At 47.5% G+C, this 25376-nt stretch overlaps 1 protein-coding gene across 10 annotated transcripts in view; it reads left to right on the top strand.

Moving 5' to 3' along the window:
- ERI3 (ERI1 exoribonuclease family member 3) overlaps positions 1–25376 on the top strand; it is a 137761-nt gene that overhangs the window by 15911 nt on the left and 96474 nt on the right. For 9 of the 10 annotated variants that reach the window (XM_019643786.1, XM_019643781.1, XM_019643790.1 and 6 more), the window contains 2 exons: positions 15641–15757; positions 22031–22090. In XM_019643786.1, coding sequence (XP_019499331.1) covers positions 15641–15757; positions 22031–22090 — 177 coding nt within the window. Of the gene's footprint in view, positions 1–15640; positions 15758–22030; positions 22091–23903; positions 24060–25376 lie in introns of those variants that run through there. The other variant, XM_019643787.1, reaches the window with a different exon arrangement.

The raw sequence follows: 25376 nt of genomic DNA, 5'->3' as shown, positions 1-25376 counted from the left end.
TCCAAGGGCACTTAAGGAATTGGCTGCCCTGGTTCATTATTAGCAAAGCATTAGCTGTTGCTTTAGAGAATTCAGGAAGAAGCATTTGCTGTCTTGCTTATCTTTAAAAGGGAAATACGAATGATCTTGGAAATTATAGACCTGTTAGTTTACTGTGATTCCAGAGAAGATACTTGACCTGATCGTCAGATAATCAATCAGCGAACAGCTAGAAGAGCATAGGGTACTGAGTAATAACTTAACATGGGTTTGTGAAGAAGAGCAAATCCTGTCAGATCAATCTAACTTCTTGCTGTGACACAGTGATGGATTTGAGTGGATCTAGGACAAGTGATAAATGTAATGCATCTCTACTTCATTAAGCCTCTACAATGCTGTGATCAACAGGTAGGAAGGTGAGTTTGGGGCCAGGCAGCTCTGCTGGATTACCCATTGGACAAGTCTCGGGAAAGGGATGGGCAGCTCAGGAGAGACTTGAGACTTATTGTTAGTGGCAGCTTAAAGCCTCCCTCTCTTTCAAAAAAAACAAAAACCTTCCCTAAAGTTTGCAGGTAGCAGGATCCGGATAGGATTCAGAGAAAGTTCGGAAGATGGATTGGAGAAGTCAGTCCCAGATAAGACAGCAGCCTTCCACTGAGGTCATCATAGGTCAGATTCTCATTAGAGCCTCTGTGCGACTTTGGTCTTCTTGTCAACAAGGGCAGTAGAGAAATTGGAAAAGCTCAAGATAAGAGGAACGAAAACCATTAGAGACACAAAAATAAGACTTGGGAAGAGAAAAAGAAATTGAATATGATTTTAGTGACCGATTTCTTGTCCAGACTAAATAAATTCGTGTTATGGGAAATAATTGTTCCAAGGAGTATGATAATAACTTGCTCTTCATTTAAGAACAAAAAGGAAAAGAATTTAAATGGAAGTAGGAAATATTGAGATTTGGGATGAGATGGAGCTTCCAAAAGAGAGAGTAAAAGGCCTAGAATGTGGTGTGGCAGTTAGATCAGCCCTTCCTAGTGCTCTCTTTGAATGGCTTGATGCTGTTTACTGGCAGAGAGACTGTGTGGGCAAGGTCCGCCTGCCTCCCTGGATGGGCTTGGGACTGCCAATCAGAACCATCCCAGCTCCCTTCCTTCCTGGCTCCCAGGAGCTTTCAATCCTTGAGGCCTCTGCATAGCACACTTCTGATTCTTACGGGAGTGTGTATAGTTTCTGCCTCCTACACAACCCCTCAGTTGTGTAGGAGGCAGAAACAAGTTTTGGGCCAAGGCCTGTCCGGAGGCTTGGCATGGGGTTTGTTTCTCTCATCTGTCTCTGGTTTTCAGAATTCCGTGAGTCAACTTATTGGGACTATCCTAAAGGAATGCCATTATGAAAAACTAACAGGTGTAAGCTCCTTTGTACTTGGGTGAGTAACAATACTGGTTATAAACATGGTAAAACGTGGTATTTTCCATATGTCATCATTTTTGCTGTTTAGTTTTGTGCTTTGTTCAGCTAGGTCAGCGGTTCTCAACCTGTGGGTCGCGACCCCTTTGGGGGTTGAACGACCCTTTCACAGGGGTTGCCTAAGACCATCGGAAAACAAAAAGATATTTATGTTATGATTCATAACAGTAGCAAAATTACAGTTATAGAGCAGCAACGAAAATCATTTTATGGTTGGGGGTCACCACAACATGAGGAACTGTATTAAGGGGTCGCGGCATCAGGAAGGTTGAGAAGCGCTGAGCTGGATGAAAGTGGAGTGGTCGGGTTGCCAATAATAGGGTTTCACTTTCTGGTTTTTGCACTCATTTTGTTTTATGTGTTTTGATTCAGGTTACTATAATAGGTGTTGGTTGAATATGAAACTTTTTTATTTGAAAGCATAGTTTCAATTAAATGTTAATTTAGGTGTTTTAAAATGCTTTAGCAACTCTAAATTTGAGGAGTACGATTCCTTTCTTGCTTTAGGAAGAAAGGAATCAATATGGAAATAGGTTTTTATCCGGTTCGGGAGAACCGTGGCTCCTTTGTCCTGCTAGCAGAAGTTCGTGTTGCTCATTTTGGTATGGATGTGCATCGAATGATGGTGGTTGTGACCCTAAAGCCCAGGGAGCACAGCCTGAAAGCTTTGGTGGATCTTTAATTGTGCATCTTTAACCTGGGGGCAAGTTCTCTCACCACCTCAGTGTTCAGAAAAGACCAGAGTAAATGTAAGTGAGGAAAATGAGGTACAGGCCACAGCACCTGGGGAGGAGGAAGTAGCCTCAGCCAGGGAGGGAGCAGCGCAGTTCTACTTCTCTGGGGAGCGGTGGGCCTGGTTGCCGCCCGCCCTCCCTCCCTGAGTTCTCTCTGGCCGCCCATCAGGCTCCTGGGTGTAGCTTTCCCTCACTGCTCTGTAGCATCCCTGCTAGCTGTTGTCCTCCTCGTCTGTATTCAAGTGCCTATTGGAGAAAGATGACCTTTGGTGTTGGGGTTTTTTTAGTGTTTGGTCTTTGTCCACAGGGGCTTTTTTTTGAAAGAAACCTTAAAGAGACTCAATCTGCATTTTGAGTTAGAACTATGAGTAAAGGAGTTTCTTTTTTATAGAAAATTGTCCAGATGCTGGGTTATTTTGGGAGGGAGTGGGGGAGGTCTGAGGTGGCATGAGAAGGAATAATATGAGAAGAGAGGTATTTAGAGAATTTCAATATGACTTAAATCTGGCACATCATTCTTAGTCTTCTGTGAGAGAGACATTTTGGAAAACTTTATGGGAAATTGGTTAAGATCCCTACAAGTGTGAAACTATATTGATTTCCTTCTCCTCCATTCCAGGCTGAAAGGCAAGATTCCCCCTACCCCCCCATTCCCCTTCCCAGTATATACGTATTGCTCTTGCTCCGTATTTAGCTTCTCTCCTCTCTTTCTTTCTGCTCTTGGTTCCTGCACAATCCAAGTGGACAGAAAGGCAGTTCCCTAGAAAAAGAACCCACCCTTCCCTCCCCATTCACTTGTCCTGGTCACAGCTTCTCCAAGTGGGAGGGGTCAGGCCCAGCTTTTCAGCAGGAGTGGCCTGTTGGTGGGTTGTGGTCTGTCTGCCTGTAGCCCTAGTCAGCCTGCACTTTTTTTTCTGTACAGACAGGCAAACGCGCTGACGCTATTCTTCTAAACTGGGAAATGAAATGCAAAACCGACGTTAATGTAACATTATGGTTGAGATTAAATGCACCCAAATCAGGAAATTCAAAGTTACGCTTCCCATAGCAACTATAACTCAGCCTCATCTGGCGTGTGTAGTATTTTGTGTTAGTGCGGATGGTGTTATATGTTAAGACATTAAAGTTAACACCATAAGCAGAGCACAAAATGCTTGAGGGGACTGAGTTATGACGACTGTGTGAGCCGTAAGTGTTCTTGCACAGGCTCCCGACTCCTGGAATAATTTGTCCCCTGCCCATCAGACCAATTATTGCCTTTCTTTTTAGTTATATCTTTGCTTTAACACATCTCTTCTTCCAGGGTCACTATAAATGAATTCCTCTATCGGTGGCCAGTGACAGTGGTGGGAATGGGGCGGCCCACTAAGCCCTTTTGTCTTCTTGTTGCTGCCTCCATAAATGAGGGGCTTCCTCCTCCGCCTCCCAAAGCCCCCCTCCTCCACAGGCTGCTGTTTCCTGGTGGTCCCTCATAGGGCTGGGCTCCCCCTGACTCTCACTGTGGCTCCTCACTACTTCTCCATGAATGGGAACAAGCATTTGCTGTGTCCAGGTCTTGGCCCTGTTGTAACTTCATGTGAAAGCTGAAGGGCACTCTTTATTTGGAGCAGACATAGCAATGTACAATAGAAGCAAAATATACATCCTGAGTGGAGTACTGATGCATGGTGGTGTTACATGATCGAAATGGGTTTATTTGCCCTGTTCAAACTGCTTCTCTACCTTCCCCCATGGTTTATACCGTTAAGCTGCTGTGGTGTGTAGTTAGGCAGTAGAGTTGCCCTGGGGGTGAGACCAGGAACTTTCCTTGGGGAGCATTGGGTCACTGGTAACAAAATCCCCACATAATTTAGTGCAAACCAGGAAGCATCCCCCGCCTCCCACCCTCAGCCTCTTATTATCCTAGTGGCCTCCCCAGGGCTGAGCCAGCTGTTGGAATGCAGATTGTTAGACCCTGTGCTAAGGTTGGTAGTGGGGAAGAGCTCTAAAGAATAGAGCCATTGATAAATGGTGAATGAAATCGGGCTATAAACTAACGGTGACACTGAGCTGCCTTTTAAGGTTTTTGTTGGACATGACAAAACCAACCAAGTCGGCAAAGGAATGGGGAGGACCTCACTGTAACCACCTTAGAGGCAATGAAAAGGCTTCCTTTTACTCTTTGGATAGCAACTTCAAGCTCTGTTAGATGCTGGGGATGTAAAGACTAGTAGAAAATGGCCCCTACCCTCAAGTAGCTCGTAGTTGAAGAGGGTAGACACTGTTTAGCAGTATGATAAGTGCCATCACATAGGTAAGTACTTGGTACAATGGGGGCACAAAGGAGGGGATTGCTAACCCTGCAACGTGGGGGAGGTGTCGAATAGCCTTCCTGGTAAGGAATTTAGGAGACCAGAGAGGGCCAAGTAGCCTGAGGCGCGTCAGAATTGTTGTAGCAGGGATGACAGAAGATGCTTATGGAGTTATCCAGGAGGAACTGACCTAAGTCTGAAAAAAACTGGCCTGGATTGCAGGCTTGTTTGTGGGAATACTAAAAATGAAGAAGAGGGAGGATGAAGACTTTAAACCTGGCAGATATCTCACCATTTGGTCAGTAGGTTTATCTGTATCCGTTATATGGTATTTCTCACATCCAAGCTATAAGGTCTTATCCTTATACAAGGATGCTGTGAATGAGAGTACGAAGACTAGAAGAGGTTTAAGAGAATTTTAGCCAATAAAGTGTGGGCAGAAAGGGTGAGGGTCAACATAGAAATATGTGAGCTGTGGCCCTAAGGCATCATTCCGGAGGGCTAATCTGATACCTCACTTGCCACTGAAGAAAGCACTGAGTTGGGCTGCTAAGGTCTCTAGAGAGAGGCAAGGACTAGAGAATGACAGGACTCCCCACCCCCACCCCCAAAAGTACTGGCAATTTGGATCTGGATCTGCTAGGCATCCCTTGAGAAGACCCACCTTCTATAGACCAGGGAGGTTCATACCCTGCAAACATAAACTGTAGGGAAGGAAGGATTAATGAAGGGGCCGGAGGCCTGGATAACAAGAGAAGACTTGCTACAGCAGAGATGACTGACTGGAAGGCGTGGAGGTGAGGGCTGAGCTTCCCCTCCAAGCAGCAGCAACGGGTACACAGCCATAGAGGGAGAGCCAGTAGGTTGGGAAGGGCTGGCGGGGAGATGAAATCCAAAGGAGTTGGTTAGGGTAAGGCCATAGGCTTAATTTCCCTCTGCCCCATCCGGTCTTGTTTTTCTCTCTCCCCAATATTGATTACATTTCTTACTTTGTTAGACTGAGCTCAGTTGTTTGACATGAGGAAACTGATGTTAGGAGATGCTTTCTCCATCTCTGTGTCTTGCTGGGAAAAAGAATCCTGCATCATTTTGATTAAGATGTCACTCAGGTGATTATTTTTTATTCTTTTTTCCTGGGCATTCACAATACTTAAAAAGCCCCCCACAGTCATACATTTATGTGATGAGTTTTGAGCTCTAGCTGTGAAAATTGAGTCATTGTCTGAAAGCCTGAAATAAGAGTGCTCCCAGATTGACACGAGCCCCCCAGGCTGGCAGGTCTTCAGCAGAAGGGGAACAGGCTGGGAAAAGCAGAGAAGGGTTTGTGTGTACTGAGCGCTGCCACAGGCAAAGCCCTGTTAGGCGCTAGGAGAATCAGAAAGGAGGTAAGTAGACTCTGGAGGGAGAGACAGGCAATGGGGAAGCTTTCAATCTGAAGTAGAGGTATCTCAGAATGGGCTGCCGTTTCTGTCCTGTCCCTGTATGGAGTTGGCCACTGGGGGATCTTGGTCTGCGGGCAACAAAACTGATCTGTTTCATGAGCGCTCCACTTCTGTTCTCGCGCTGTGGTCAGTGTCTAGTCCTGGGGAGGCCCTTCCAGCCAAAGGCTGCTCTATAGGCTAAATGCTGGCAGAGGCTTGTAGTTGGAGACGCCAAAGTTGCTGAAAGGAAAGGAGCATGCAGAGTCCACAGTGATGTTGGGGGCCAGGTTGGTGAGTTAGAATAGGAAGTGTGAATGTATTGTGGAGTGGGAGAGAAGAAACAGAAATAGACGTTGGAAGCCAGAGTTCATGGGAAAAGAGGGGAAGGTGTCCAATGGGTTAAAAATAGACTGGTTAGGAGGCATTATTTGAAAGAAATGTTAGTGGGCTGGACTCAGGTGGTGATGATGGGAACAGAGAGAAGTTATGTGTTGCAGCCCTTAGATGTGCTGGGAAAGAAATGAGCTTGAACCGTGCTTTTAAGTAGCTCATTGCTCCTGTGGATATGAGTGGGCCCCTGGGAGTCAGTGGTGCTAAGGTATTGGGTAAGGAGTGGCGTGTAGAACCTATGGTTGTTATAAATGGGGTGCTCTGAGCTGAAGCTCCATATCAGGGAGAGCTGATATAGGTGAGTTCGTTAGTGGTGATGTAGGAGGCTATTCCTCTGGATCTGTTTGATCAACTTTGGCCACTGGCCTGCGGGAGGTAGGTAATGATGGTTAGGTAGATAGGATAACTTGCTAGAAAGCTTGTAATCTTGCTCACCAAAAGTGCCATGCAAACCAAGAGCCATGGCTTGAGATTGCGGTGTTGGAAATGGAGTCCAGGGATTATGTCTGCATTGTTCACGGGGTTTTTTTCCCCACCACTAACAGCATTTGAATGAAAGACCAAATGGTCAACTGAAAGGGATTGGTTGGTAGGTGGGGATGGAGGAGTCAGCAATTGATTATGAATGGGATGCAATGTGCCATTTTGCTAGGGTCTACTTTTACATGACTAGAGAAACAATGCCAGGGTCAGGCCTTAAAGGAAGTTGTGGGTGGTGGTATGGAATGTGGTCGTTGGTGATGTTGGGGAGAAGTCCTCAGCTGGGTGCCTCAGGTTACTGCAGGAATTGCTGTGATCCTGTTCCAGGTTTGTGGCCAGTATTAGGCCTTTTTCAGGACTTGAGGCAGTGAGATAGACCAGATAGGCTCTTGGCTTGTGTCTGTAACAAGAAGTCTTCATAGGAGAGGTATTCAGTCTTGCTTTTTGGTTCATTTGGACAGAAGGAAGGTGTTTTTCTGGAGGGAATAGTGTGGTGAGTGCTGTGTGGGTAGCCGAGGCCCTGATCTTAACAGTATTCTTAAAGGGAGCAGGCATTGCCGTGACAGGAAGACCTCTTGCAGCTCCCTAACAGAGATGTACCCTCTGCTCTATCAAGTTCTGAGATATGGCATGCCAGTTTTTCTCCCCTGGCTCTTGGCAGCAAGAATGAAATGTCTGATGGCAAGAGCCAGGAGTTAATCAGCCGATCTAAAGGGCTTGCCCCAGGTGCTTGAAAGTGGGTCAAGTAAGGTTTGTTCTGAGAGAGGAGCTGAGAAGTTGGGCTCTGATTCTCACTTAATAAGGAGGCCGTCACATAGATGTCCTGGACTACACCTTTGCTATGGAGAGGGTGGCCTGAGAACCGGTAGCATCCCCATCACCTGGGAGCTTGTTAGAAATGCAGAACATCAGGCCCTACTCCACCGTTAAATAGAATCTGTAATTTAACAAGATCTTCAGGTAATTTGAACTCTGAGAAACACTGTTCTAGTCTAGATTAATGGTTCTCAAACTTTAGCAAGCATCATAATCACCTGGAGGGCTTGTTAAAACACTGATTGCTGGCCCCGCCCTCAGGGTTTCTGATTCAGAGTCTGGGGTGGAGGCCAGGAACTTGCATTCCTAGTTAAGTTCCCAGGTGATGGGATGCTGCTTGTGAGGAGACATGCATGGAGAATCGCTGATTGCCTTAGCTTTCTCATCTATAAAAGAGGATGGTGATTTCTGCCTACCTCACCGAGATGTGGGATCCAGTGAGCCAGTGTGAGAGAAAAGTGTCCAGCACATTGTGGGCAGGATGTCAGTCTATGTATTGCTTGCTTACTGGTCAGTGATTGTTCAAAATCCACTGTCACGTCAGCACAACTGTTTCCCTGTCCTGGCTCCTGGCCGTTAGGTGTGGACAGAGAACAGGGAATCTGTGAAGCACCCCCTGGGAATGCAGTCTTCTGTAACAGGGCCAGCAGTCCCTGGGGCTGTGGATGGGTTACTGAGCAAGGCCTCCTGAAGCCCAGCCAGCCTCTCTGGGCTCCTATCCAAGCTGCCTCATCAGAGCCCTCTCTGCCTGCATGGGTGTGGCCCTGTCTTGATCACCTGTTACTCACCCCGACCCCTTCACCCTCAGCTCATGGATCCTTACTGCAGTATTTGCATTGATTGGAAAAATGGTCATTGTCTAACCAAGCCTCTGGTTCACCTTGAGATCTCAAGCAAGGTGCATGGTTTTTTCCCACCCTGTTGGGTGATTAACTGAACAGGCTTTGGCTGCATGTGCCCAAGTCCCAGGATGTGGTCTCTGCACCTCCAAGGTGAGGGGAGCTGGGGGAGAGGCTGCTCAGATGAGGAGCAATATCGATGAATGGTTCAGAGCATGGGCTCAAGTACTGTACTCTGAATGTGAGCCTGGTCTCCACCACCTAATAGAAGTGTGACTAGCCTTGGGCAAGTTACTCGTACTCATCATGCCTCAGTTGCCTTATTGGCAAAATGGGGTTAGTACCAATCTTATAGGACAGTTGGGAGGATAAATGTAAGTGCTTAGAATACTGCATAGCATATGTGTCAGCTCTTATTAGTAGAATTACTACGAGTGTTATTCTGACTCACAGCCTCATAGTAAGCTATTGGGGTACAGCAGGTAGCTGGGAGGTAGGTCCTGCCTCTCCGGGAAGCATAGAGAGAACAGAACCTGCAGGCCCTCTGTCATCCTAGTGGACAGAGCCAGGTACTACCCAGAGAGATCGCTTTCCTGCAGTGGAATGGTAAGTTGGACTTGGCACTCTTCCACTTCCCTCCCTTAGTGCTGCCTCCAGGGTACCTCTTGTGCATACAACCTGAGATTTGTTTAAATTAATTCTATGACAAATATATGTATCCAGGTAGCTACAAAGAAATCATGTGGTCATTTGCAGCCCTGAAGGTTCGGCTTCACAGAGGCCACTAGTATCTGAAATTATTACAATTGAATATCTAAAACTGTTTGAACTGAGGCTGATCCAGAGTCATGGGCATGGAGAGGGAGACACACACGTGCACCCCTGGGTGAGGGTACAGTTTCTAAGACTTGTGGTCTTCTGCATTTATTGGTATTATATATATTTTTTAAATTCAGAATTCAGTAAATTATAATGCACTGTGCACCCCCCCCCCCCCGATAAAGAATAGTAGTGTCCATTTTCAGCCTCTTTTCTACATTTTAATTGCTTTGGAGTCTACGGGGATGGGTGAAAAGGGACATGTAGGTGAAAAATCAGCCTTTTAGAGCTCCGATTTTTTACCCTTCCTTGTCCTGAAACTTTGAGCATCAGCTCTCATCTGTCAAAGTGTAAATCAGCAATTAAAACCCAAACAGCCAAATGCCAAAGATGACCCGAAGCACAAAGCAACTGACAAACAAGTCCGGACAAATCGACGGGTAATTTATAAGCTTTGCCCTAAAATCTAATTATTTGGCAATTCGAATTTGCAGCCAGCCAGGGCTCGGCAATAAATTTAACCCGCCATAAATTATTTAGGAGCGGGCTGTGGTGTAAATCAAAACCACGAGTGTTTGTTTAAGAAATAAGCTCCTTGTGCATAAAATGTCTTTTTTTTTTTTTTCCAAGGGAGAAACTGTTAAGCAAACCATGCCCCATTCGTTGCCCATTGCAGCCCTCCCTTCTGCCTTGCAGTTTCCCCTCTTCCCTGGAACCAGGAGTCTCCTTGATTCCTGGGAGAAGGGGCCCGCCTTTGGGACTTTTACCCAAAAACCAAGTATTTGGATGAAACTCATGTGTCTGCCGGGTATTTCCTTTTCTACCTTATGGTGTGGTGTTGTGTTTGGATTTTATCAAACCTTTCTATGCAGGGACAGACACTTTTTGGAATTTTCTTCAGAGGATGGAGGGAAGGGGTAGATTAGTTGTTACCATCTCTAAATTGAGGGGATGTCAGTTTCTAGGTTGAGAGAGGGAAGCCATGCAAAATGATCTGCTCATTCCCTTATTTCAGACAACACCATAGAACCATCAGCTCAGGCAAAGGAAAAGCTGTGATTTGGAAAAAAGGTCTGTAAGATTGTCACACTATTATATCATCTGTCCTATTGTCAAGAAATTCCAACAGTCTAACCTAAGTCCCTCCTGCTTAAAATCCTTTTGTTATTCTATCTTCAAATATAATCTTATCACTGTGGACACTTTAATTGAAGGGAGTTTGAATATCCTGTAAACAACCTGCACATTTATTTCTTATAATCTACTGATTGTGGATGTGAAATTTCATTTGAAACGCTGTCGCAGTTTTGTCCTCAGTTTATCAAGAGAATCTCGGGTTCCTAGTTGAACAATTAGAAAGCAGCTGCATTTAGAACCTTTGCTCCAATTTAAACCTCTGCTCACTTAAAAAGGTAAAAGAATATTTACTTGGTGCTTCCTTTTTATGTCTGTGTCTTCCCTCCCCTTAAAAAAAAAAAAAAAGATTTGCAGCTGGCATTTTATTGAAGAAGACAGCAGATAACAATGGATTTGGAACCATGGATCCTTTGAGAAACCCAAGTTCTGAGGCCTTGTTCTTAGTTTTCAAGTTGTGGCCTATTCCCATCCACCATTAGCAGATCAGCTTTTTGGGTTTATGATGCTCCACCCTTGGACAACCTAGCAGTGCAGGCAGCTTACAGATGGTGTAGGGTGACCAACTGTCCCAATTTTAGCCCTGAAGATCCTGTGTTCCAGGAAACTCTTGGTCTGGGCAAACAGAAAACTGGTGGCGGTTTGGAGCAATTGTGGGAGGATGACAAACTACTTAGAGATGAGAGGCAGGGTGTCTGGTAGAAAGTGCTTTGGAGTGTTACAGGCTTGGGTTTGAATTCTGGCTCTATCATCTATTATTTTTGTCACCTTAGGTAGAGCACTTCACCTCTCTGGTCCTGTGGAGAGCTCTGTGAAAGCAGAGTGTTTTCTGTTAGAGCCACGTGCTTGGCCTCTGTCCTGCCACTTATCAGCCCCTTCATATGTTTACTCACCAAAAGTTGAGTGAGTGAGGTCTGCATGCTAGAATGGAGCTGGGTGCTGGAAATGCATACTAAAGGCTCATGGTTCCTGCCCTCCCCGAACTCAGCGTGTAGCGCCATCTGTACTGTGTCACCACGGCCATCATAGTGGAGGCTTTTCAGTAGCAATCCTCCAGGACTTTCTGCCTGGATTGTCCACATTTATTGTTCTGGTAACTTGAGAGCAGCCCCTCTCCCTAGGAGATAGTAGACTGAGCTCCCTAAAGACAGCCTTTCAGACTAAAAGAATCAGATGTTTCTTCACCCTTTACATTTTGAAAGCTGCTAGCCCAGTCTCTTTTAGCCTCATTTTCCCTATTTGGAGTCCAGCTTTGTCCCTTAAGGAGTATAACCTTGAGCAAGTGACAGCTTCTTTTTGGGCCTTAGTTTATCTGTAAAATAGGGATAATAATGATTCTCACCTCGTGAGTTGTTAGGAGGATTCAATGAGATCATTCCTGTTAAGCATTTAGCAGACTGTCTGCCACATAGTAAACAGTAGATGAAAGGAATGAAATGACTCCCCATTTTCCACATGTTTCCAGGGGTTTGGGGGTAAGCTCCTCTCTACCCCTTGCCCAGACTCCAAGCACCTCAGAGAGAGGAGAGACGGCTCATTTCATTTGTCTGTGTCTACACCCAGCCCCTACCTGGTAAATAGCAGGTGCATAATAGCATTGGTGTATAACCTGATGATGATGGTGGTGATGATGATGATATGACCTATCTTCTAGGATTAATAAGGGTAAGATAGGAAAATGTATTTGAAAGCACACTGCAAAATTGAAAAGCCTCACTACTCAGTGTGTTCCTTCACAAAGATATCATAGTGCGTTGATCATTATTCACGGACCTTTCTGCTCACTAGTCTGTGGCCTTCTCCAAAGTGGACTTACCCCTAAACCCTACTCCAACACCTGTGTGGTGTCCTGCACACAGTAGATGCTCAGGCAGTTTAATTGAATGCAAATGACATACAAATGTAAGGGACCATGAAACTGTGATTAGTGGAAGAAAAGAGGTAAATACAAACTGGTTCTTCTTTCCTTCCTGGTGCAACCTTTATATACAGACACTCATCTACTCCTAAAAAAACAAAAAACTTCCCAGGGAAATGATGAAATTAAGGGAGAAAGGAGAAGGAACAGAAATAACAGTTTCATTATATGAGCAATTGCCGCTAGAATCTGGCACTTAGGCACATCTTCATAAGCTCTTGAAATTAATGGGATCACCTTAGAACTTGGTGGTACCTCTCTGAGTTACCTCAATATCAGCTGAAAACTGTTGAAGTGTTTAACATGCCCCAGGTGCACTGGCTGTAGAGCTGTGCCAGCTTGGTGCAGATTGGAGCTCCTCTCCCACGGATGGGCTGTTGGGACCAGTCTTTTGAGGATCTAGGCTTGGCTGGGCAATAGGGGAAGGTAGGACATACCGAAGTCCTTTCTGCTCTGACTCCCCAGAGGGTCTTCTGTCAGAAGCTCCTCTTTCGCTTCTCAGCCGCTCAAATGAATATGACAGTGTGCAAGGTCACTGTTAACAACAGCTAATGATGGTGCCAAGGAAGGGCCCCTGCAAATCATGTTCTCAGATTGGCCCTTGGTAGTCCCACTTCTTGGTCTTGGGGAGAAAGCCTGGCTGATGATCTAGCAACATCGGAGAAGTATGTTGATGATAGGTCCAATCTGCTGTGTCCCTGGCCCCTCATTCAGGCTGACTTATTCCTCCTCTCTGGGAGGGTGGAAATGAGTGTGAGTGCTTAGCATGGCTCCATTTCCCCAGGGGTGAGGACACCAGCAGCATGCAAGTTTGAAGAGTGAGCTGCCGTGGGGAAACCCACAGGCCAAGTTTTCAGAGAATCTTCTGGGGACGCTGACTTGGTGCCGGTCAGAGCAGGAGCTGAAGCGCTTACTATTTTATAATAAATACTAATGAAATTCTAGGTCTATAATAGCATTTCAGATATCTAAAACAAACCATGTGCTTGTAAAAAAGTGGAAAGAGATCAACTTTAAACCATAAATTTTTGGTAATAGAGGGTTTTTATTTTTATTTTTTCCTATTTGTGTCTGATAGATATTTTTGTTTCCAGAGGAATGTCAACTCCTAATTTCATAATGTATCATGGGCTTAAGAAAATTGAATTTAATAAAAGCCAGAGATGAATGGCATCCTTAAAGGTCCCAACACTTGTCTTTATTAGCAGGACAAACTGCAGGTCTCCAAACACTGCTTCTCTCCAAATGAAAGTTTAAATGAAAAGTACGGTTGTGTCACAGGTTAAATTTCATTGTGAGCCCCGCTAACATTGTTAGTGAGGAGCTGGCTATATTTGTTTCCGTAGATGCCAGGGCAGCCAAACTCACCAGGCCACGGAGCTCGTTCTGTCATTTCTTCTGCTGAGTGGGAGAGGAAGGAGACGTCAGAAATTCAGGACTCAGGTGACCCAGACTCAGACGAGCCCCACCTCAGCGTTAGCGCTTAGAGATCTTGGACGTTTAATTTTCTAGGAGGACCAATATTTACTTTGCGTGCGTACGTGCCTCAAATTTTGTTTTTCAGCACAACGTTTGGCCTGTTTATAGTGTGTTGTGGGGAATGATAGGCCCGGAAATTGGAGTAAGTACCCACCTTCTTCATGTTGGGAGAAGAGGCATCACCTAGTCTGAGCAGCAGCCTGGGCCTCCTCCCCAACCCCATTCTGCCTCTGCTTTACAGCCTCTGTGCCCTTCCTATCTCAGGGGGCTCCTATCAGCTCCCCCATTTGGGGGACTACCCCAGAGAGACCAGGCAACCAGAACCTTAGAATGTCTGTCATGAATTTGGCTGCCTTGATTTTGGTCTTCAGTCCTGCTGTAAGGTGTCGGATAAAGAAAATAGGTGCTTTCAACACAAGCTCAACAGTAGTGGGGTTGTTGGGGGGTAGGGTGGGAGGAGGACACCTGGCTGCCCTGGGCTATCAAGATTGGCCATTTCCCCTTCTGTGTTCCCACTCCGTGGTGTCCATTTCCTGAGTGCAATCAGGTGTCAACTGCTTCACTGTTGCTTCTCCAGGCTGTCCCTGGAGAGAACCAATTTGCCTTATTTTAGTGATACTGGAAAGGTCCTCTCTAGAATGGAGGGCCTGGGTTAGGGATGCCACAGGAGCTGGCTTCTGGGACCACTGATTGAGCAGAGCCCCCCTTCTCTCTCTCTGCAGTGAGGCCTTTTCCACATGCTAATTTTACTCGGAGGATTTTGCTTTTATTTATTTTTTTTATTATTTCCTATTTGTCTCTTCCAGATGTTTTCAGGGCAGTTTTTTTGTGTTGTAAACTAATTCCATTCATGTTTTAAAAATTTATGAAAGCGCTAATAAAAATGTCAAAGTGGTAAAAATGTTAGCTTTTCCTCTGCTTTGATTAAATTTTGCAAACTGTTTTTGAATATTAAAAAGCAATAATTTTTTTTATTCTCTCTCCTCGCTTTCCCTCTTCTCTCTGGTGCGCTCGTGCTCTCTCCTACCCTCTCCCCCCGCTGGTGCGTTCCTCCCTTCCCAGGAGCGATGTATGAGGCGTGCTGCACAGCCAGCGTTCTGCAAGCCTGTTTGCACACCAGGACCTTGGTGCTGTGCATCTCTATTAAATAACGGAGACAAATTAATCTTAGAGACACCAAACAAATTGTCACTCCTCCTCCTTCTCTTCCATTACGTTCCAGTGGACTGGGAAGGGCTGGCTAAGCGATTTGAGTTGGTGGGGGGTGGTGGTGGTGGTGGTGGAGCAGGCTGGGGGAGGGCTCACTGCCTGAAAGAAAGGTGGGAGGTACTACTCCTATTACTCTTATTCAGGTTCGCCTTCTCTTTAGCATCCCCTTTGGCTTTACTTATTATTTACCTTTTTTTTTTTTTTTTGGTAAAAGTTAATGAAGAAACTCATCAGCTCTACTTAAACCTCATATACAGAAGTCTGTGCATTGGTCTGACGGCTGGTTGTCTATATGGCTGGAGATCCAGGCCCATCCTAGGGCAGGCTAGAGAAAGGGGACCTGCTTTTGGGGGCTTGAGTGAACAAGCTTCTGATAGAGAACCAGATGCGGAAACTGGGGCAGATTGTCCTACTGTCTTCCTTCCTCTTTCCAGAGATAGTGGGGGTGGGGCATGTGTCCAGTCCTTGGAACCTGTGAGGACATGCACAGCGGGAGGGTTAGGACCGTAACTGAGCTGACACCATCTCACTCAGTCTTGGGTTTGGCCTGGTAGAAGGTAATGAGTCCAAAACACTCCCTCATTCTTGACTCTTGAGTTATTATTTGAAACGGCTGGTTAACAAAACAACTTATTCTTCCTCTTCTGTGTCTTTGCCATTCCAGGAAATCATTGAGTTCCCCATCCTGAAGCTAAATGGCCGGACCATGGAGATCGAGTCTACCTTTCACATGTATGTCCAGCCCGTAGTCCATCCACAGCTTACTCCCTTCTGTACAGAGGTAAGGGCCCTGGAGGAGGGCAGCAAGGGATGCTGGGACTGGAGCTTTTGGATCACTGGTGTCTATACAGGCCGCTTAGGGAAAGCTTAGGTTTTATAATATCAGCGGTGAAAGCCGGTGCACATTGGACCCAGCAGTTGGCTTTTTACAGTCTGTCATTCCACTTGGGCCACTCCGGTCATTGGAGACCCAGCGAGAGCCGTAGCTCAGTCTGTTCCAGCTTCCCCAACATCTCCCCTTCCTTATAATTCCTACCCTTCCTGGTGACTAGGTATTTGGAGTCTAGGAGCAGGATGGTGTTTCTGGGGCTTAGACTCTTTTCCGTTCCATTTCCCTTGAGGCCCCTTGGCCAGAGGTGAAGACTGCAGCTTCTTGAAAGGAGAGGTTATATTCAGGCCTTCTTAGCTTTCTGGCGATGTTCCTCTGTCCTTGAGCAAAGTGGGAAGTATCGGTTGAGTTTGTGGAAACCATACTGCATCACCAAGGAAAGAGAAGGGCGATCCACTTGGGGTATGAGCACAGCCTGGCCAAGGCTGAAATGTCCTTGTCCTTATCCTAGGCTGGTACTGTTCTCGGGCACCTTGTCAGCAGGTTAGGATTGGTTCCTTTTTACAGAATGAAATTGGGACTAACTGAGCTCTTGGTGCTTGCTGGAGCCAATAGAGCCACTGGCAGAGAGGAGGTGCCCTAAGAGTTCTCACTCTTGGGACTGCATAGAAAGCCTACTGTGGCTGCTTCGCCCTGTGATGAGTTCTGTTGAGCTCTCTGTGGTGGCCACAGGCTGTGGTGAAGTTACAAGAATGGTCAAGAGTATGTACTCACAGAGGTGATGGCAGAATATGAGTGTTTCTGGAATCTTTTAAGAACTTGGGGCTGTGGTACGTGAGAGACTTTGTGCCTTCATTTAGAGACCTACTTTCTGCATGTACATGAAACAGGAGGAAAGCTGTTTTTGAGTAATCCTAAAACAATCTCCTTGGTGTGGAGGAGGCTGGGGAAGGGGCCTGCCTTCCCCAGTGGGGCAAGTGCCTGCCTCTGGTGGGAGGGCTCAGTGGGCTCTGAGGCTGACCTTGCCCAGATATGAGATCCTGAGGGTCGCCTGGGCTTGGTGCCAGTGTTTGCCACCTGACCCAGGTGCACCTTTGGTTGCAGTCGTCCATCTGCCAAGGTGTCTAGCCCCCAAGCCTTTTGTTATTCCAGCTAATGATGTTGAGGTTCTTGCTCCCTTTGAGGTCTACTGTTTTTTCCTGCTTTCCCCTGGGAATTACCTATACAAGCAGGGGGTGCTAATCTGTCCTTTTTGCCCCTTTTGAAAACTCACCAAGTTAATGATGGTGGCAACTCCCTTCCTTAGGGGAGAGGAAGGGAAGACTTTCTGTAAACCAGCCAGTTACCTGAGCCCTCCACTGGCCTGAAAGTGCAGTGTCCTCTGTCCTTCTCTCCCTGCTTCTCTCTGTGTACAACCTTCCCTTGGGGAATCCAGTTCTAGCGGGGCTGTCTGGCATAGGCAGGCAGGCCCAACTGTTGGCAAGGTTGCTACCGGTTTAGGGATGGAACAGAGTGCTGCGGAAGCTTGGCCTGGGTGGGAGTGATGCTCACTAGTATTGGGAAAAGGGATTTTTTTTTTAGAGCAGGGCTGCTGCTGCTTTTCTTTGTAGGGCTGGGGGCAGAGGGACTGTGAGAGGATGATGAAAGCTATGTTCCTTTTTTCTAGAAAGTTTCACCCAAGGACATACATACAGACATAATTTGGATGGTAGTAGGCGTGGGGGTGTTGGGAAATCCTTGTTAAGAAAGTAAAGATGTGGCTGTGCTCAGGTACTGAGTCTCCATTTTGGTCTCAGGCTCCTAGACTTCCACAGCTCAACACTCCCCGACCCGGTCCCTGACCTTCTGTCCAGCCTCATATCTCCTTGCTTCATCCCCCCTTCACTTCCCTCACAATCAGTCTCTGTACATGATGGTCCTTCTGCCTGGACGATGTTCCCACTCTCCTCCTCCAGACCCCACTTGTCCCTTAGGACTCTGCTCGGGGTCACCTTCTCTGGGAAGCCTTCCCTGAGCTCCAGGCTGAGTTGTGCTCACCCCAACATAACACTGATCATATACATTATACTGTAATTATCTGTCTCTCCCCAGTAGGCTGTGAGTTCCTTGAGGCCAGAAACTAGATCTGATCCATCTGTGTCCCATCATTAGGGCCTGGTACTAAGCAAACACTTAGTGCGTGCTCCTTAAATGAATGAATACTGTCAAGGAATTATTCAACCACACCTTGTCTCCCCCAGAGTAACTGTACTGCTGACTTACTCTTCTGAGTAAGTAATGTCTTCTTAGGAAAACCTCAGATCATCTAAATATTGCCCTGTCTCCATATCAGATGGAACTACTATGCAGACAGAGGCATGGACCCAGGGTGGGGGCCATTTTTCTCAGACCTCATCCAACCTGGCAGTAGCTGCCTTTGGGGAGTAGGGATGGAAGTCCTTCCAGCTGGGGGAATCCTTCATTAGTAAGTGTGAGGAACAACCCCAAAGCTCCTGATTGTGCCTAAGCATCTGGTAGGATTTCCTCTCATGCACAAGAAATTCTTAAGAACCCTAGTGTGTGTGTGCGCGCATGTGCACACACACACGACACATGAGTACACATGCAAGCACATGCTTGTGTGGGAAGAGAGCTAGGCTCAGTGCTGGCAGCAGGAAGAGGGATCCTGCTTTGGGTGAGTCTGCAGCCCACACACGGACACTTATTGCTCTGGTAATGAACATGTCTTTGTCCTTCTTGAGGTCCTGTCTTAGTTCCAGTTGACAGTCTGCCTGAAGACATGGTACTGACAGAGATAGGACGGGATCGTGTTTCATTCCTTTCCAGGCCCTTTCCCTACCACCTCTAGAACCTCCTCCAGCTCATCACATCTCTGTCTCCAGCAGCTGGACGGCCGCACCGTCCCTGACCATGTGTAGTCCTTTTTTTGTTGTCGTCATGAAAAACTAGAAAAATACCCATTTTGCTAAATGCCAGTAAAGGGCTTTGTCTTGCACCTGTACTTATAAAGGGTGAGATTTATTGGTCTCTTTGTCTGAGGAGAAAGAGTGGGTCTGATTATCAGATTGCACACCAGAGACAAGTGCTTATGTAATCAACAAACTGTCTTTGGTGTCAGAATACGATTGTGTTGGAGATAAACTGTGAAAGGAGTAAGCGCTGGATGCTGACACGCTGTTGGCACTGAGTAGCCTGCGCTGCTTCCTGTAGCTGCTAGTGTTTATGATGAAGCCAGCTTGTTTCTGGACAAAGCCCTTGTGTGGGTAGGGGATCTCAGTAACCAGCCATGTCATCAGTCAGGGTCAAAAGCCCCTCGCCTGTGGTTTCCGAGTCTGGAGAAGCGGGAGTTAATCTGTAATCCCTCAGTGAAAGGAGCCACAGAGCACACATTAATTCTTACTCTCACCTCTCCTGCTTTAAGTGGTTAAGGTCTCTGAGCTCTGTTTAGCCTGTGAGCCCTGGTTCTCAGCTTAATAATACTTGGCTTTGCTCTAGTACCTTTCATTGTGAGGATGTGAAAGCGTTTTACAAATATATATATTAACCCAAGTGGGAATGAGTTTAAACTGCAGCATGAAAGATTTAAGTTATGCGTAAGGTAGAACTTCCCAGTATTTATTGACTTAAATTGTCTTTCTCCCTCACAGCTTCTGGTATAAGTCTTACAGGTGTCTTACAGATTGTCAGTGTTAGGTACCTATAGGGACTAACTTCCTTAATTTTACCCCCTTTTCACCCAGTGCCTTGGCAGAGCTGATAAGATGTAGTAGTCCATCCTTGGAGGGATTAATACAGGGGAATGAGGCCTCTAGTTGAACCAATAGCTCAAGCCCCTGTCTCTGGAGGTTGAGTTCAAATCCTCTAGGAAGTCAGCTGTAAGCCATAAGCCATGTCTTGCTGGACCAAGTGGTGTGGGAAGCTTGGAGAGAGAGGGAGCTGAGCTCGTTAGGCTCCTCCTAGGCTGATGATTCTAGGATTGCTGACCATTGGAGAGGAGTTTGAGAGGCTCCAGAATCCTGGAGCCCCCACCCCCACCCCTACCCCAGTGTGGGAAGCGGCGGGAGCAGTCTGTCGTGAGAGCGCCTGTACAGCAGCACGCCTGCTTTTCCTTTCTGGCGTAATGATTTTCTTTCTCCACACCACTGATTTTCCTGGGGCTCAGAGCAGGTGCTTCTGGGGTACACAGATGCTCACCTAAGTCCCATCTCCAAGGAGGGAGCGTTCTTGGCAAGGGTTCCATTGGTTTCCTGTGTGTCTGGAAGCCCTTGGGAGTTCAGCTCATCTCAGTGACTTGGTGGGATCCAAGAGGAGTAGCCCTGCCCTTGCCCCAGAAACTCAGACCAGACAAGACTGGCACACAGACACTGCAGGTTTACAAGAAGTAGGAGTGGCTGTGGGCCCTCTTTTCCAAGATAGTCCTGACTCTGAGCCCCAGCTCCAAGCTTGGGGATGTGGCTCAGGCCTGAAGAACTAAGCAGGAGAGAAGCTGGGCCAGAAAGGGCAGCTGTGGGCGCATGAACAGTCGTCCGTCATCTGGATACGGGACCCAGAGTTGGTAACAAGCCTACTCTGGACTCTGGCTCCTGCGTGCCTGAGACAAAACACGGGGCAACTGCCTGCTCAGCGTATGGCTCTGGAAGGTGTGCGGGCTCTGAGTGCTGGCTGGGCTGGCTGTAGGAAGAGGGCTGCCAAGAAGCACACAGATGCCATGAGGGTTTTCATGTTTTTCTTCACTGCTGGACCCCTAGAATGGGGCCCAGCACATTGTAGGCTCCCCATGAATAGATGCTGACTAAATAAAAGGAGTCTTAGCACTTCAGGATCAAAGCTGCTGACCCAGGGCTCATCTCCACCCCCAACCCCAACCCCCAGCCCTCAGTGGACCTTTTCTTCTCTTTGGCTCAGGCCCTCCCTCTGCTGGGCAGTTCTTTGGTCTCCCAAGCAAGGAAAGGGTGTGGAGGTGCCAGCCGGGTGGGCATGCTGTGGGTTAAAGCCGTGCGAAACAACAGTGTAGTTAATCTTTCTAATTTATTTTCCTTTTAGACCATGGGAAGTCTGTAGGCAGCAGCTGTTACCCAATTAAAATACAGATTAATATAAAAACAGTTTCTGGAATGTAAAATAGAGTGGCTGTGTCCTTACACTTCCTTAAAATACCACCTAATAATGACTTGATGAACTACAGAAACCCACCTAGAGGAACTCAGCGTTCTTAAAATGAAAATTTCTTTTCTAAAAGGTGTGTATTACCATTCCATGTAAGTTGCTATGAGAAAATAACCTTCCCTCTTAGAGCCAGAGGTCTCTGTGAGTTGGGTATTTGGTATTCATTAAATGTAATTATAGTTTAATTGGAGTTTAATCCACCCCCCCCCAACACTTAAAAAAAACTTTCCAAGCAAGCCTTCAACGCTCTGTCTCTGAAAGTAGCCAGCGGCATGGTGGGCTTGGTGATTTCCAGCTGGGTCCAGGTCTGTGGACGGGGACCTCCTGCCTCAGACCCTCGAGGCGTCTGTCCTAGTCTGTGCTTGAGGGATGTTTTCACTTCAAAACAAAATAAAACAAAGCAATAAGCTTGTTTCAACCCAGGCCTGACCCGGGTGGAGCATAGGCCTGTGAGTCAGAAATTCTGTAAAGCAGGTTTGTACCTTAGGCCTTTTTGCCTGAGTTTTCCCCATCAGTTAAAGGTGCCTGTTTCCTGCTTGGCTCGTTAGCATTGAGGGCCCCAGGTATGCAGGCTGAAGGGTGGATGCCTGTGGGACTCCCCCAGTATTTCACTGATGTTAAAGTAGGGAAATACTGGACATTGAGACCCAGAGAAGGGGTGGACTTGAATGAAACCAAGTGTGCCTGTCCTGTGTGATCATCCCCCAAGTTTCTATAGGAGCCTCTGTGAAGGCTGGAAGTGAATTTACGTTAGATTGTAATTTGTGGTGAGTTATTGAGCCTACTGAATACAGACGACACATAGCATCTTTTTTTATTTTTGCAATTGAAAGTGGAAACAGGTATGAGACATATCTTGTATATCCCCATTTCAGGGCAGGATGCTGTCGGGAAGTTCACAGTATGTCCTGAGACTTTATTCCCAATGCTTCAGTCCGGTTCTCAGCCTAAAGTAGTGCAGGTCAGAGTCCTTTACAGCAGAAGGAGAAAAACAGAAAGGAAAGGGTCCAGTCCAGCTTCGAGTTTTCCATCCATTGGGCTCTTTCTTTTTCTTTTCAGCTCACCGGGATCATTCAAGCCATGGTGGATGGTCAGCCAAGCCTGCAGCAAGTGCTGGAGGTAGGTCGAGTGACCTTTAATTCCCAACCTCTGACCCTTTCCTGCTGCCTTTCTCTCCCTCCCCTCCTGAGAATGTAGCCGTGTAATTTGACTATGATTATGGCTTGATTAGAATAACATTTGCTGTCACATCAGTGACATGCTGTTGAGAGTATTGAACCATTGATCTGTCATCTCCAGCTGTTCCCGTCAGGGTTACTGACAAGATGTCCGAGTGCTGCCAGGAGGCTGGCGGAGGGCCCCCACCCCTTCCTGTGCTGGCCGGCTCCGGGCAGCGTGTGCGGGCCGGTTGGGGAGCAGGAGAGCTGAGCTGTGGCACTGTGGGACTGGCCCCGGGGACTGGAGGTGTTTTTGTTTAGCTTTAGTGTTGGCTTCTTGTGGCATGTGAGCACTTCATTAACTCACCCAGAACTCCCCGTCGATGGCTTTTGTTTGCTGTCAGCTCCTCCAGGAGGTGCGGCTGGGCCCGTCTGCCCCACCGCAGCTTGCCGCTGGATGCATCGTGCCTGTCAGGGGTGCAGAGGCTGCACTGGGTAATGATTCCTAATCAGAATAATTACAACAATTGCCTGTGTGAGGGAAATCAAATTAAAGGCTTTAGAACCCTTGGCAGAGACCATACTTCTATGATGTTCTCCTCAGGGAGCTGGAAAAGGTTAAGATACTGCTTGTTGTGCTCCAGCCTGCGGGAGCCAGGAAGGGCAGGGCTCGGCCTCAGCTAGTCTCCCAGCCCCCTCTGCCTAGGGTTTTCAGAGAAGGAGAAGGTCCCCCGCCCACTCCCTTCTCTCCAGGGGGACAGGAGAAGGAAAAAAAAAGAAGCCTGTGGATCTCCTTAGGTGCTGTATTTATCTTCAAGACCAACACACCCACAGCTCAGCCCCTATCAAAGCCCAGGAGAAAGCACAGTATCTGGGGGAGAGCAGGGCACAACTGCCTCAGTGGTAGTTAGCCCAGAGGAAGGAGGGTGGTAGCAGGGACAGGGAGGGAGAGCTCTGTATTTAGCCAAGAGGGCCTGTCCCATCGGGGAGAGAAATGCAGACTGAATTTCCTGGGGCCCCTCAGGAGCCAGGGTCAGAGAGACAAGCTTAGGCTCACCCAGTGGCAGTGTCCTCCCTGCCCCTGGGAGTGTGCAAGCCCAGGCTCTGCGACCCGTCAGACTCTGGGCAAGGTCAGGGGTAGGGTACCTGCAATAGATTGGGAGAAGATAAGAGGAGCTCTGAGGGGTCTCCCAACCCCACTGACCCTCTTTTTCTTGACAGAATATTCACTCCTGTGACTGAGGGACCTCCTCAGCAGGGGCTGATCACTATAAGACCAGACTTAAGGAGGAAGAGGGGACCTATTTGTCCTTCCCTCTGTCCCAGCCAGCGTCCCCAGCTAGGGCCTGGCTCCTGAGGGAGGCCATAGGACAGGCCCTGGAATGTCTCTGGCTGGGGTTTTGGGAGGAAGATGTTTGCTCTGGGCCAGCACCAGACCAGGGCCAGCTGAGGGGGAGATGTGGCTTCAGTAGGCATCCTCCTGCAGACCCCAGGCCAGCCCTGGAGAGGGGTGCTCAGAGGATTCCGAGTCTCACCCCCAAAGCCCTTCTGCTACTTCAGCATAGTTTGTGGGCATCAGCCTGAACAGGGAGTCTCTGGCAAGACAAGGAGACTAGACCCGGTTCTGCTTTGTCCCATTAGCCCTGAATGGGTTGTAGAGTTACAGAGCTAACTTTTTGTCCTAACCAAGTCCCTGAGCAGGTGGCCAGCTAGATGTTTGCCCGACTCATTTGTTTTCGTTTTTGTTTTCTTTCTTTTTTCCCTCCTTAACTTAGCTCATTTGGCCTGGCCATCCCCTCCCACCACCCTTGTCCAGCCTGGAGCCATTGGAGCCAGCAGGGAAAGAACCAGATACATGACTGAATGATGGTCATTCCCTCATCCCAAAAACGGGGTCACTGGATAGACTTTCTAGGCTCCTGAAAACCCATCCATCTATCCATTCACACATTCATCCACACATTAATTCCTCACCCATCCACCCACCAATCCACCCATCTAGCCATCTGACTCATTTGTTCTAAGTAGGTTAAGCTGTGCTCCTCTAGACGTTCCGTAGCTGAGGGTGGGCTGGCTCAGCTGATTGGGGTTGTTTGTCTTGGTGGTTCCTCCAACCCTCTATCCATTCAAGTGGATAGGAAAGGTGGAAGGAAAAGGACAGACCTGCTTCCAAATGTGGTATCACTCCCTGAACAGGCTCATAGTGGAAGGTGCTCACGAAGTGTCTGCGGCATGAGTGGGTGGCCTAGGCCCTAAGCCTCCAAGGACCCCCGTGGGTGTTAAGTGCTGCTCATGGTAGAGGCCTGGTCTCGCTGGGCATTGCCTCCATGACACTGTCCTGTCCTGCTGTCCTTTCCTGGACCACTGTGCAGGCACTGGGACATTGGGGAGCTCCGCTTGCATGTGGGGCACTCACTTGGGGATTTAAGGCCAGTGAGTCAGAATGTTAGGTGACTTAGGGAGTTCCAGGTTTGCCTTACCTCTTTTTATGTAAAGTCTGCCTTATTTTCTTGACGTGGCCCTGGGGAAAGGAAGCGCGCACATGCATGTATGTCTGTGTGTGTGCACAAAGGCCAAAGTGACTGGGGAGACAAACCACGCAACAGGAGAAGGTCTGAAATTTAGCTACTGGGGTGGCCTTCAGGCTGAGGAGAATTCTCTGGTATACTGTCTGTGAGGAGGGTCTTCAGAGTCTAGCATTGAGGAGCAGCTCTGATGTTCCGGGAGGTTGGACTGCTGTAGCCGTGGACTAGATAGGATCCTTGGTCCTACTCCAGGACGGCTTCAGCACAGGCCGGGCTTCCAGGAGCTCTGCGAGGCCCAGGGAGCAGCCTAGAAGTAACCTGCCAGAAGTAACCTTACTTCACTTTACACGGGTTCTCCTTTACCTGTTAGGCACACAAGGCGCTTCAGTCTGGCCTAACCGAGTCCCCCAGCCTCACTTCCTGTCCCTCCTTTCTGCTCATATTTAAATCAACCTGCTAATATCTATTGAGAAGACACTGTGCTGGGTTAGGAATTAACACAGTGGATAAGAGTCCCTGCCTTCATTGTGCTTATAGTCTGGTGGGGAAGACAGACATTAAACAGATAATTCTCAAATGCAACATGAGCAGACCTGTGCCTCTGCCTGTAGTATCCTTTCCTGTGTTCCATCCTGTCAAGCAAATCCAACCATCAAGGCCCTAATTCAATTACCTTCTTTATGACTCCTTTCTGTGTAAGTGGAAGAGCTAGCCACTTCCTCC

Source organism: Hipposideros armiger, unplaced genomic scaffold, assembly GCF_001890085.2.
Source record: "Hipposideros armiger isolate ML-2016 unplaced genomic scaffold, ASM189008v1 scaffold_82, whole genome shotgun sequence".
NCBI classification, from domain to species: Eukaryota; Metazoa; Chordata; class Mammalia; order Chiroptera; family Hipposideridae; genus Hipposideros; species Hipposideros armiger.
This window is presented reverse-complemented; position numbering and strand designations above follow the sequence as displayed.